The following is a 13,842-nucleotide window of genomic DNA, read 5'->3' on the forward strand; positions in this document are numbered from 1 at the left end:
TGTCCGTTTCTGTATATGTAAGGGGTTGTGTGTGGAATTTGTTGAGCCTTATTTTCTTTGTAGCTCACAAGAGACTGCAAAGTCGAGGTCCAACGGATTCTACACCAGAGAGCTCTGGATGTGAAGCTGGACCCTGAACTCCAGAAACGCTGCATGACTGACCTGGGCAAATGGTGCAGTGAGAAGACTGATACTGGCCAGGTATGGAAAAGCGTTCCACCTGGACACAAGGGTGATAACACGGAAAGGTCATTTGCCTGAAAGAACTTGCATCAATTCCCAAACTAGTCTAGGTTTTGCACACAGTCCTACTTTGTGAGGAGAGCTTTATGGACAGATGCTTGTCGTGTTCCCTGTTCAGGAGCTAGAGTGTTTGCAAGACCATTTGGAGGACCTAGTATCAGATTGCAAGGATGTGGTGGGCAACCTGACTGAACTGGAGTCCGAGGTGCCTCCTTCATTTGGATTTTGTATAGAGATTTTTATACAAAGTCTTTCTTTTACTCCTGATGCTGAATGACCTTCAGAATCATCTCTCTGTATAAGGATTATTTTATTCATACATACATTCATTCACTTATTCGGTTATTTTGAGTTACATAATGTTTAAGGCTCATTATCTGGTGATTGCCAGGTTCAGGTGACAGTGATCTTTGAACTTGTAGTCTCTTGTAGTGTAGTGTCTGTGTGTGAGCTCACTGCCACTGTGCTGAACTCCCTCTCCAGGACATCCAGATAGAAGCACTGCTGATGCGTGCCTGTGAAGGAGTCATCCAGTCCCACTGCCATGTGAGTCTCCTGTGCACTCTCATGCTCTCTCATGCTCCCTTTCCTCCCTCTCTCTCTCTCTCTCTCTCTCTCTCTCTCTCTCTCTCTCTCTCTCTCTCTCTCTCCAGTCTGCCTCTTCTTGCTGTTCTTTCTATAAGATGATTATATTTATTGCAGATATAACTGCAGTCTTAATTCTGGCTCTTACTGGTTTTGCTCTAGTAGCACTGGATGTTCCTATCAACATAATTCTCCTTACTTATTTATGTCTGTAAATGGAGTTAGAATGTGGCTGAGACTTAATCAAGCCTGCTCCACCTCTCTGTCACACAGGATGTGGCTGATAATCAGATAGACACAGGGGATCTGATGGAATGCTTGGTGCAAAACAAGCATCAGAAGGAGATGAATGACAAGTGTGCTGTGGGAGTTACACACTTCCAGCTGGTAAGCTGTACATGCAGCGCCTTGGATATTGCTGACGCAAAATCAATTTACCCCCAGCCTTATGGAATAAGGCATAATTTAGAGAATTAATTTAGACTGTGTAGATGTCTCTATTAGCTATCGACTACCTACCTAACTCAAGGTTGCTTTTATGTATTTATTATTGTCAGATTCAGATGAAAGACTTTCGCTTCTCCTATAAATTCAAGATGGCCTGCAAAGAGGACGTCCTCAAGCTGTGTCCTAACATAAAGAAGAAGTGAGTTCACTACTGCGGCAGGATCAAGTATCTTTTCCATAATTCTTTTACATTTTTGCTAAACAGTTAACCTAGAGGTTGAAATAATGTTTTTAAACCAGCTGTGCTGAAATGACCAGTCAATGTTTTTGTGGCTGGTTTAGAGGTAGTGTTCATCCTTGTCCATGTAGCATGTAGTCATTTCAGGCCAGAGGCTGGACTCACTAGAGAGGAGGAGCCCGTGTCTCGCGCAAAGCCCGTCACCGTGTCCCTCTTCCCGTTGTCTCCCACTGCACCATGCCTCTGTTTCCCCTTTCCTGTCTCTGGCCTGTCCTGCTGCCTCCTTCGCAGGGTGGACGTAGTGGTGTGTTTGAGCACCACCGTGCGGAATGACACGCTGCAGGATGTGAAGGAGCAGCGCGTGTCCTTGAAGTGTCGCAAGCAGCTCCGAGTGGAGGAGCTGGAGATGGTGAGAAACTCGCACAACAAGCACAGCTGCCTAAGACAATGGTAGCTTCATGTAGTTAAGTTGGTTAGAGAGTTTTACTTGCCTTACCAAACGCACTTGCTGTCATTTTTGTACCATGACAAAAATGAATGGTCAGTTGTCCAGTGGCAAAAACAAGATTCTGAATGCATTTTACAATTGGCAAAAGCATTTAATTGATAGTTGTTCTGTTAATACTCTAAATTGTCTCCATTAAGAACACATGTTATAAAGTAGTAGTCATTTTTTTGTGATGAGGTAAGGTGGTGGTGCAGGAAGGATGTGGAAAGGTATACAGACCCCATCTTCCTTCTGACTTTTATTGCATAAATTCTCCTGGCTCCACAGCGTCTGCTGTGAACGATGGCCTCAACTATACCAGACGACTGATCCACGGAGAACCCGAGCCGGTTTCCACGTCGCTGCACTGATTTAAGCCTGGCTCCAGCCTTATGCTCCTTGGCTGCCCAATTACTTTAGAGGAAAGGGCACTGCTGTAGGACCGAGTGAATGTGCTTTGTGCTGAGGCCCTGCCACTTAGACTCATGCTCCGACACCGTTTTCCATTTCTGTGTCTGTAGTCCGAGGACATCCGTCTGGAACCCGAGCTTCATGACTCGTGCAAGAAGGACATCAACAGGCTGTGCTCTGCCATTACATTTGGCAATGCTCAGGTAAGGTTCACCTGTGTATGGAGCAGACTGCGTAATAAACAGCTTAGTACATACTGCACAGTTGGCTCAGGGTTCTTTTATAGAGTGCTTTTGCACCCTCTCTTTAAGAGTAACATGGAATGTGCATTGTATGTACTGCTAGTTTGCTCCCTATATAGCACTTAAGTCCTCCAAATGTGTAGATTTTTACTCTTGCTACCTGAAATCGGTCAAGATAAAATTTATGTATTAAACCCCAAAAGTGTCCCCCGAAGTACTGACAGTGAGACTGGGGATGGTTGCATTGTTAGACCATGGGCACAGATGGGGCTTAATCGGAATGGTGGCAGTGAGCAGATTTCTGCAGTGCAGCATCTCTGCTAGGTGTGTCCTTTGCAGTTTGACTGATTTAGCTTCTCATGTCAGTTGGCAGGCAAATGGTTATTCCAGAGCACTTTTATTACAACACCCATTTGTGAAGGTGTGTAGCGGTATCCCTGTAAGTGCAGGAGTGTTATGATGATATCCTCTTTCCGTGAACGCAGATGTGCCTCAAAGCCTTCACGATGACCTTTCCATGTTCTCATCCTCTGCCCCCTGGGTCTTCCTCAGGTTATCGAGTGTCTAAAGGAGAATAAGCAGTACCTGTCTCACATGTGTCATCAAAAGGTCTTTAAGCTGCAGGAGACTGAGATGATGGACCCAGAGCTGGACTACCAGCTGATGAGAGTGTGTAAACAGATGATTAAGGTAACGGACTCGTGAGTGTGTGTAAACAGATGGTTAAGGTAACCTAATCATTTGGTTAAATGAGCCATTATGCTCTTCTTTTCTAAGTTTGTTTTCCAGTCTCAGCTGTGCCAACTTGTGCTTGCTATATTAGATACCCCACAGAGCATGTCAAAGAGTATCATGTTCTTTAATTAATGCTGTTTCAAAGCCTTTAGGTAATACTTCTCTCCTGATGGTATAGGAGAATTCCTAATATTTCATTGCTAGACATGAACAGTACAGTGCTTTAAAACAATAAGTCAGTGTTTTCTTTCTCTCACTTTCCCACCCGTGCATGTATCAGCGTTTTTGTACAGAGTCTGATGCCAAGAATATGCTGCACTGCCTGAAGCAGAACAAGAACAACGAGCTGATGGACCCCAAATGTAAGCAGATGATCACCAAGAGACAGATCACTCAGAGCACAGGTAAGCAAACAGCAGGCATTTCCTCCATTCCACTGCACTACGGTGATTTCCTCCACTCCGCTGTGCCACCCTTTCTCTCCTCACGTAGTAGCTAAAGACCTCAAAACCCTCCAAATGTAAAAATAAAAAAAAGTACAGGAAAGGATAGTTTGGATTCTCTTTTCTGAGGCTTGCAACCCTGGTCATTTTAGAACACTTTTTCTTTTTTCTTTTTTTTGAGCAAAATTCCCATTATTTGGAAAAATGGCACGTGTAACTTCACAAAGGAGGTAATGCCTCAGGTCTTAAAAATATAGACCCGTCTTAAAATTGTCATACTTGGCAAACGTCTTAGAATCCTTAGTGAATGATCAGGTTAAGACATTTCTCCATGGAAATTTAGTTTTGTTGGAACTACCTGTCTGGTTTTAGAGAAAAACATAGCACAATCTATGCCATTACACTCATCATAGATGATCTTTTCACTGCCATTGATAGAAACATTGTGCAGTCATTTTCACTGATATTTCTAAAGCTTCATTTGATACAGTTGATCATTCCATACTTTCTGTACAAAAGTACAAAATATTGATTCTGAACAGACTGCTGTCAACTGGGTAAGAAATTCTCTTGGATAGACAGTGTGACAGTAAATCAGAGTGACTACCGATAGCTTACTGATGATCCCTACAATACCCATCACTGTATACTGTATGAAAAGGCTTGCTGGTCACTTCTGGCTGTGCATCGGCGGACACGTTGACTTCTTTTATATATAAAGCGCATACTGGCCATATGCCATCATGCATCACAAAAATGCTCAGCCTAAATTTGTGAGTTTAGTTAACTTTTGATGTGATTTTGGTATGTTGTAGCTATTCTTTTTGTAATTAATTAAGTTTTTTATTGGATCTGTTTAATCTGTTTAATTTTTGCAACTTAACAGTTTGTCCAAGTTTGATTTAATCCCCCATTAAATTTACTATTATGAATTTTATTAGATTTATTTACCTAGAATTTTATTTTATTTTTTTATTATTTAACCCTAACTTCTGCATTGTCTTGGCTACATTGTAAATGAGGGTAACCCCCAATGTACTGAGACTAAGCAAAGAAGGAGGAAGATGGTTTTCTACACTCCAGTGATGTCCTACACCACTGTGCCGTGGTGTGTTGGAGCTAGTCTTTTGCTTCTCTGCAAACCTTAAAGTGAACAATAAATACTGAACAATAATACTCTTAGCTGATCAGAACCAGTTGTTTTTTGCTTTGATTTGTGTTTTTGTTTTTGTTTTTTTTAAATCCTGTTTTGATTTTGCACCCATGTTTTTGGATTTACTTTGCTGTCTTTTCCCAATATTCAGATTACAGGCTTAATCCAGTGCTACGGAAAGCCTGCAAAGCTGATATTCCCAAATTTTGTCAGAACATTCTGAACAAAGCAAGCGATGACAACGAACTAGAGGGCCAGGTCATATCATGCCTCAAACTCAAATACACTGACCAGGTACACATGTCACCAAATGTTAAAGATGGTTTTGGTTTATTAATTTCTTTGATTCCAGTAGTGAGGGGCAGAACGGCAAAGCGCATTCTGTGTGTGCATATGCATATGCATGTGCCCATTTGTGCGTAAATGTAATGAACTTGACCATATGCGTCTCCAGCGTCTGTCTTCAGACTGTGAGGACCAGATCAGGGTGATTCTGCAGGAGTCGGCCCTCGACTACAGGCTGGACCCTCAGCTTCAGCTCCACTGCAGTGAGGAGGTGAGCCACAGCCTCTGGGCCTCTCCACCATAGACATGCCAGCACACACCGTAAAGTTGGGGACAAAGGCACAGGCTGCAGGGGTTTTGCCTCCAGGATCACAGGCACAACACAGGCTCCTCTCATCAGAGGAGCATTTCAAATGCCCACATGTTGTGACTGCATTTTTTTTTTCCCTGCATTTCAATGTTTAATAGAAATACAATAACCTTGGCAGAAGCCGAGCTTAGAGTACACAATTTGTACTGGGCTCCCTGCCACCATGAAGACAAGCTCCCGATCGGAAGTAATGAGCAGATCTCTCGTCTTTTTTTTTTTTTTTTTTTTTTTTTTTACTCATTGATTAAGGTATCCTAGGAAAATCAAACCCTGCCTGATCACACATCTATCATGTGTACCTAATAAAATGGCCAGTTTATGCATCGGTGAGGTGATGGTAACATTTTTCTGAGTATATGAAGTATTTGAACTGTGAAAGCATGTGCAGGGGGAACTTCAAGTCCTACCAGTGTCATCTCATTGCCTAATATCTCAGACCTGAATTGATTAGGGCCAGGAACTGGGGGGGGTTAAGTTAGGAAACCCAGTGTGATTTTTACTTCAGCCTCTGAGCTTCATTGGATGGTCACAGTGCTGCCTCTCTGCTGTAGATCACAAATCTCTGCGCAGAGGAGGCAGCAGCACAAGAGCAGACAGGCCAGGTGGAAGAGTGCCTGAAGACCAACCTGCTGAAGCTCAAACGTGATGCCTGCAAGAAGGTAGAGACCCAGGCCTCAGCGACCACCTGGGTGTCCCCTGACACTCCCACTGTCATCCAAATACAAAGCATGTTGGCATAGTCTTAAATATGCATCTGCTCAGTAACTGTAACTTGTAACTGTCTCTTGAGTGGAAAGCTCTTCAAAAGGCTGAGTTGGCATGGTTTTTCTGCACTAACGTCTCGTGTGGTTCCCCCCCCCCCCCCCCCCTCCAGGTTTTAAAGTCAGTTGTTACCATTTGATACAACCTTCCTTGTTTGTTTTTCCCCTCATCTCACCTTCCAGGAGGTTTTGAACATGCTCAAGGAAAGCAAAGCAGACATTTTCGTGGATCCTGTCTTGCACACAGCCTGTGCCCTGGACCTGAAGCACCACTGTGCAGCTGTGACCCCTGGCCGGGGCCGACGTGAGTGCACCATGAGCCATCTGGCCGGCCCAGGAAAACTGAACAAGCTTGTTGATTTGCCTGCTTAGTAGTTCCACAGACACTCCAGTTCTTACTCTCTAATGCATACGTTTGGTTAGGGTCATACAATAGCGGCAATGGTCTGGTGTTCTGTGTACTGTTTGACCCCACATGCCTGAGTCCTCTTCTCTCCTCTTAGAAATGTCATGTTTGATGGAGGCTCTCCAGGACAAGCGGGTGAGATTGCAGCCTGAATGTAAGAAGAGACTACAGGACCGGATAGATATGTGGAGCTACGCAGCTAAGGTTGGGCCATATGTGCATTTGTGAAGCATGCTACCTACGCACTAAGCAAAATGCATCTGTGTATACTCGAACGTACATCTTCTGCTGTTCTTCATTTTTCCTCCAGGTGGCACCAGCGGAGGGCTTCTCTGACCTCGCTGTGCAAGTGATGACCTCCCCCTCAAAGAACTACATTCTGCTGATGATTGCACTGGCTGTGTGTGTCCTTTTCCTGGTGGGCTTGCTCTGTGGCCGCATTATTAAACGTGTAACTAGGGAACTAAAGGACAGGTAGAGCATGGATCATGGCGGATGCATCTCGGACACTTGAAGAAAGCCTAGACCCTTTCACCACTCATCCACCCCGCTAAACCTGACTTTAGTGTGCCCCCATATCATATCTGACTTTGGGCACTGTAAATAAGGGCTTGGGTGGGTCCAGTGCCACATTGGAACGTCATCGCGCCAACATCCCTGCCACTAATATCCCAGAATCGAGTAACAACACGCCGACCAATCCTCAGAGAGGCTTAGAAACATTTTGGGACAGCAATTCATTTTTGTTTTTTGTTTTTTTTGTTTTTTTTGAGAACTTCACTTCCATTGCATATTCTTGCTGTACTAAGTTTGTCATCTTTAAGCACCAAGATGGTGTGTGCATATAGGCAGGGTTTTCTCTGAAGCACAGGCAGGCAAACATCACTTTTTAGCAAGAAAAGTATAGTTTACTTGGGTCATCCCCAAACTTGGCTCAACACCACAGGTTGAGTTTAGCGATGAAGAGTATTCACTTTGCGTGAAAATGTTGACTGGAAAGTGTGAGAAATTTGTAACGGCCCAAGTCAGCCCTTATTTTTTTTTAATTTTCCCCTAATTCCATAAATATACTTTAACATAACCAAAACTCAAGTAGGGTCAATTTGTAAAGCCAGATATCTTGATATGGACAAAATCTATCTTTGACCTTTTTACTACAGATATTTACTTGAGCAAATGGAGTATGTAAAATCTAGACAGAATATATACAGTAGTCTAAAGTTTCATGTTACAAATTTTGTGGTTCAAAAAAGTTGAGGTGTTCATTGCCTTTCAGCTAAGCTAAATCTGCCACATTGCCCTAATTATTAGTAAGTAAAGGTGTTTCTAAATATAAATTATTTGCTTTTCTGTTACAGACTTGCTCAGTCTTTTGTACCTGGCCTACATTTTCACACATGAACATTAAAAGTAAAGGATTGAAGTCATTCATGATTTGACACGGAGTGACCTGTTTTGTAAGATGATGTGATGACACATGGGGCAGTGTTTTGGGTGGTGTTTAAATGATTGTGTCTCTTGAAGTTCTACTTTTGTGTAATGGTATCTAATGAGTAGGTGAAGGAACATGCAGAATCTCGTTTATTATTATTTACTTTGCAAACATATTATTGGCTCCTGCAGCTTTTGAAATGAGCAGAAAACACCATACTGTCACTATAACAAGATCTGGGATAAACGTCTGGGATATACGATTTATGAAGAGTCAACTGTGTCTCATGGACCAACATATTTTGAAATGAAACACACAAGTGCATAGCATAAGAATACACATTTAAGATTTAACTTTAAATGTTAATTGAATGAATGCACTTTTTGTGTGCTTTTGTTTGTCCATAGCCTTATTTATTGTTTATTTCCTGGAAGTAGATTTGATTTGTTTTTGTTTGTTCTCTGTTTATTTCCACTGTTGTCTCGCTGTGGGTAAAAGGTTTTTGGCAAATTTTGAGCAGCAAGAGCTTGTTATGAACTGTGACAATTCCACGTAGTGTCTCACATGCCTGCCTGCGTTGGTCATTTTACAGACCTCGCACAAACGGTTTAATCAATTGGATCACGCAGATATATGTATAGTTCATCTCAGCATGGCCCTGAAGAGTAAGGATTTTCCTTGGTAGCATGATGATGGTCTTAATATAAAGAAGCTGAGTGAATGGCACACTGATTCCAGGCCTGGCATAGTATTCTTTGAACTGATCGTCTTCACAAATACATGAGGTGTGTTTAACAGTAGCCAAAGAGCAGGTTAGATGATTGTCATTTTTGTATAGACAATCTCAAATGTGCTTGAATGTGGTCTAAAATAATTTAATTTTCACTGGAATTCTGCAACATTTTAGTGGACATTATTTCAAGGAAACCCACATTATTGATTCCTTTCTGTACGATTCTGTGTAGTTTGTGCATTTGGTAGGTATGTAAAAACACTAGATGAGGAATAACATGTTCCATTGGGTGGGGGGTGTACTAATTAGTAAACAAGTTTGCATTCAGTAACTGATATAACTGATACAACCATAGTACAATACAACCCTTAATCACATTAGAAAGGCCCACCATAGACAAACAGGGCAAAATTGCTGGAGTATGCCACAAAATGCATAATGCTGGACCAGTGGTACTTGAAATAATGCATATTATAGCACAAGTGCTGATGAAAGTGGCTGTAAATGACAAGGAGACAGAATTTATTCTGTTAGGTATTATGAGCTGTATACTTATTAAAAGTCAGGCCAGCTTTCATTTTTGGACACCCTCTTCCCAACATAATACTCATTCCATGTACTGTAAAACATGCATTTATCACTATGGCTGTAGTATTCTACTCGTGCCCTGTGGTACTCTTCTCCTCGTCATTCATAGCCATCTTCATTTCTTCATTCTGATGGAGACATGGCATTATATGGTAAATACTAGAACCAAAATGTGCTATAGAACGAATTTGTGGCCTCATGGAGATTTATAGTACTGGCTATCGAATGTTGTCCTTTTGCCCATGGGTTCAAGACCTTCTGCAAATCAAGTAGATTTTTGTATTTAATTTTTAGTTAGATTTGAACACACAAAGTTGGCTTAGGTTTGATTTTGCCACGATCTGTTTCACAGGTATTTTGGAAGCGCTACCATGTGAACTCGGTAATATTGATGGTATTCTGTAAATAATACAACTAGACTGCAAATTACATTGCCCTTTTTTCCTGATGAGTAAGCTATGATTGAGAATATCTAATGACCTATATAGACCTATATAATTGTAGAAAAATAAATGTCAGATATTGCAAATATTCTACTTGCTAAATTGTCAGTAGATAGTGATCATAATTGTATGTTTAGGTCTTTCACTCCTTTTCCTCCTCTCAAAACCATTGATGTCAAGATTTGTAGTTACCACCTGCTGTTGAGTGTCAGAGTTGTTAAGAATCACTTTTGTTTTCTTTAAACATTTGTTCCTTTTATTTGTAAGGATTTTTTGAAGCTTGTGCAGCTGGATTTGAGTCCTAGGACACACTTTTGGTTTAATGTGTTTTATGCTTTAGGTAGCCATTTTTATGGTATCTTGACCAGTGGAAAAACTCTGGCAATGAACTTGATGCAAATAACTTGGCCAGTGCCATTTGTGTATATGAGAAGTCTGAGTAAGTCTGATGAGAAGCAGAGGAGAAGACGTTAGCACTGAACACAAACTACGTTCTGCAGTGCTTATGACATTCAAGGACTGGATGGAAACACCTTGATTTACATGCAGCATTCTGTAGTGGATTTGTGTATGGCAACAAATGGAAACAATAATGTGACCTTAAAAATGTGTACACACACACACACACACACACACACACACACATGCGTGCACAAAATGAGTGGGGGTACGGTGGTATAAGGATATATTTGTGGGTCTTTTTTTTTTCTTGTGTTAAAAAAATAACTGTGACGAGTCTAAGTAGAGAGGCAGAGATACAGACAGTGGTAGCCAAAGAGGAAATCGCATTTGATTTGAAATGGCATTTTCTCTGACGCTTTGTAAAGACTAAAACTGCACGCCACAAACCTGTTTCAAGTGGATTTTTTCCCCCTGTATTGTCTGTAGAATTTACTCAGAATTAACTACAAGTGGACTAAACCTTATCACTTTGTAAAAATTTGATGGCTGTAATATTTTCTGAAATTCTGCCATGTAATACTGAGATGTAACAAACTGAACACAGCTAATGCATTTTTTTATGTCTGTACAGATTCAGTTTAATAAGACTATATGCAGATTTTCTTACTTATGGTCTCGTGTTTGTCTCAATGATTGATATTGTAAAGCAGGTCAAAATGCAAATCCAAAAACTCTGGTTCATGGGTCAAAGGCTTGTTCTTCGCCCAGAGTGTCTCATACCAATTCTTTGAGATATTCAATCTCCATGCCAAATGCCAAGTCGGATGTCTCTTTAACTGTTCTCTGCAGACCCCTATTGAACATTTTCGGTACTGCAGACATTTGAGCACAGTCCAAGCTAGTTCTCATGCTCACCTTACCAGTCCTCCGAGTTAGCCTGGTATTCCAAGAGGATTCCTTGTGGGCCTGTTTATAAACCTGTGCTCTTACTGGACAGCCATGAAGACCCTCAACATCTACATTTTGTGGATAACAGAGATCTGTTGAGATTTAGCATTTATTTAATCTACAAATGTTAGAGGTAATCCCCTAGTATAATAAAATCGTATTTTGACAGAGCAACACATTTTCATCAGTATTGTGGTGAACTCGGACAAGTCTTCTGTTTTTTCTCTCTGCATAATGACACTGAAGGCCCAGTCTGTTCATGTTGCTGCTGTTGAAGGCGTTACATCTATTCACTCCTTTGCTGTCACTATGCTGGCTGGGCTGCTGCAATAGGTTACTTTTCCATGATGGGATTATTATTTTTTATTTTATTTTTTAAACTGTAGACGTTCTAGGCGTATTGCTTTAGAAAAGCTCTGATGTGGATAGAATAAAAATGCCTGGATTGAAAATGAAAAATCTCATTGGAGAAGCAGAGACGCCACTTTCACAGTAATCAGAAACCTGCCCTTAAGATCAGCCTCATTTTCCAGGAGTCTGAGTTGACTGGACATGTGACACCTCCAAACAGGAACTGGGTCTTCCAGAAGAACATATTGTTTTTTTTTCTCTTTCATTAAATTACCCAACAAATAACATGGCATATGAATTATTGTTTGGGTCTTCTAATTGTACATAAGTGTGATCCCCTTGAAAATCGCCTTAACCACTGTTGATCGAGTATGTATCTATCTATTAGCGTTATAATAAGGGATGTTCCTAGGCCAAATGGAATAGTTAGCTGGCCTTTTTGAAACTGAAAATTAGGTTTATTGGAAGTTTTATCTACTGGTGTTTACTCACATTCCAGGGTTTTCCCCATTTGAATTCCCCTATATTAATCTTATTATTAAAGCACCTGCAGGATAATATTGCACATTTTTGGAAGTCTATGTAAAATCCCCCCTTATATAAAAATTGTAGTTTGTAATAAAATCTAATGTTCTCTTCTTTTTTCTGCTGTAGAAGCATCCATTCTTTTTTATACAATGAGGAAACATCCAGATTTGGATTTGTGCCACTTTTGGCACTTAACAAGTGTTAAATTGGTTGGTGGTATTTTTATTTTTATTTACATTACTTTAAATATGTGGCAGTGGTAGCTCAGTGCTTAAAGTGCTCAGTGTATAATCGGAAGGTTGCCAGTTCAAGCCCCACCATCGGCAAGTTGCCACTGAGCAAGGCCCATAACCCTCAGTTGCTCAAGTTGTATTCAGACATAATTGTAAGTTGCTTTGGATAAAAGCCTCAGCTAAATGCCATAAATGTAAATATTTCTAATTAGTAGAATTGTAGTAACCTAATGGACATCTGATTAATGAGAAGCTTTCGGGAGTCATATTCCAAAATGGAAATAAAACATTTCAGCTGAATGTAATTAAATCATAGAGTCAAATATACTTAAACATTTTGATCACAGCATGGCATTAAAAAGCATAATTTCTGGAGGGGAAATCAGCTTTTCAGTGCACCACTGCTTAATGGATATAGGCTACTCTCCAACACAATGAACATGTATGCAATACTGATTTAATTGCAGAACTCCTTAGGGAAATGTGAATTAGGTTACACTGGCTATAGAGCCAGTTTTAATAGATGTTCTGTTAATGTGTAAGTTTTTGCAAAAAGTACTTTGATCACAAAATATGTTTGTCAGTTGTTCTTTTTTCTGTTTTGCCAGTCTGCTACATCAGAGGAATATTCCGGAAAGCAGGATTTCTCAGTTTAGAGAGATAATTTTGGCCCAAAGTCAAGACTGTCCAAAAAGAGAAGAATTTAGGGACATTCCTACTGCAGTTGGAGCCGACTTGTTGTGATCTGGCCAAATTTAGAAATTCTGCTCCACAGAATACACCCCCCCCCCCCCCCCCCAATCCGAAAACATTTTTTATTGCAGTTCTTCTTGCTTCCAGGAGATGGCAAGCTTTGAAAGCATTTTCCAGTTTCTACACCAACGCCACCCTAATGAGTTCATGCCCGTGCAGATTCATCAATAATCTTATGGCCTATGTAATACATCTTTTTAATTTTAATATTGCTTTTTGAAAGTTGGTCTTGGGTAAAATTTTAAATCGAACTGTCTTTTATGTAGATGGGACCATAGCTGACTATTTTATTCAGTGTAGGCTTCTAGAGTTCGTTCATTTCTTTCAGAACTAGTGATAGCAGCTCACGCTCCTGATTGCATTAACCGACATGCTGTGGAAACATTCAGTTCTGTTGTCTAGAAATAGCCTGTCAGTAAAACTAACGTGTCATTTTGTACGGTTTGTTTTCCAAGAGGAAGTCTAAAGCCTATTCCCTTTATTTTGGTAGACCTCTAAAATATTATTTGGTACCGTGGTAGTATTCATGCGTATTCTTTTTTCGCACAGCTCTCGCTCGCTCTCGCTCTCTCTCTCTCTCTCTCTCTCTCTCTCTCTCTGTGTGTGTCTGTCTGTCTCTGGCAGA

At 40.8% G+C, this 13,842-nt stretch overlaps 1 protein-coding gene across 1 annotated transcript in view; it reads left to right on the forward strand.

Moving 5' to 3' along the window:
- glg1b (golgi glycoprotein 1b) overlaps nucleotides 1-11,070 on the forward strand; it is a 28,865-nt gene extending 17,795 nt beyond the window's left edge. Inside the window, exons 12-26 of the mRNA XM_026999531.3 lie at nucleotides 64-201; nucleotides 362-448; nucleotides 727-789; nucleotides 1,102-1,215; nucleotides 1,386-1,474; nucleotides 1,805-1,922; nucleotides 2,522-2,614; nucleotides 3,206-3,343; nucleotides 3,669-3,792; nucleotides 5,136-5,278; nucleotides 5,439-5,540; nucleotides 6,191-6,298; nucleotides 6,584-6,704; nucleotides 6,904-7,010; nucleotides 7,117-11,070. Coding sequence (XP_026855332.2) covers nucleotides 64-201; nucleotides 362-448; nucleotides 727-789; nucleotides 1,102-1,215; nucleotides 1,386-1,474; nucleotides 1,805-1,922; nucleotides 2,522-2,614; nucleotides 3,206-3,343; nucleotides 3,669-3,792; nucleotides 5,136-5,278; nucleotides 5,439-5,540; nucleotides 6,191-6,298; nucleotides 6,584-6,704; nucleotides 6,904-7,010; nucleotides 7,117-7,284 — 1,713 coding nt within the window. The 3' untranslated portion in view covers nucleotides 7,285-11,070. The remainder of the gene's footprint in view (nucleotides 1-63; nucleotides 202-361; nucleotides 449-726; nucleotides 790-1,101; nucleotides 1,216-1,385; nucleotides 1,475-1,804; nucleotides 1,923-2,521; nucleotides 2,615-3,205; nucleotides 3,344-3,668; nucleotides 3,793-5,135; nucleotides 5,279-5,438; nucleotides 5,541-6,190; nucleotides 6,299-6,583; nucleotides 6,705-6,903; nucleotides 7,011-7,116) is intronic.
- Nucleotides 11,071-13,842: the final 2,772 nt, after the last annotated feature.

This window comes from Electrophorus electricus, chromosome 6, assembly GCF_041902795.1.
Source record: "Electrophorus electricus isolate QZ-2024a chromosome 6, ASM4190279v1, whole genome shotgun sequence".
In the NCBI taxonomy this organism is placed as follows: Eukaryota; Metazoa; Chordata; class Actinopteri; order Gymnotiformes; family Gymnotidae; genus Electrophorus; species Electrophorus electricus.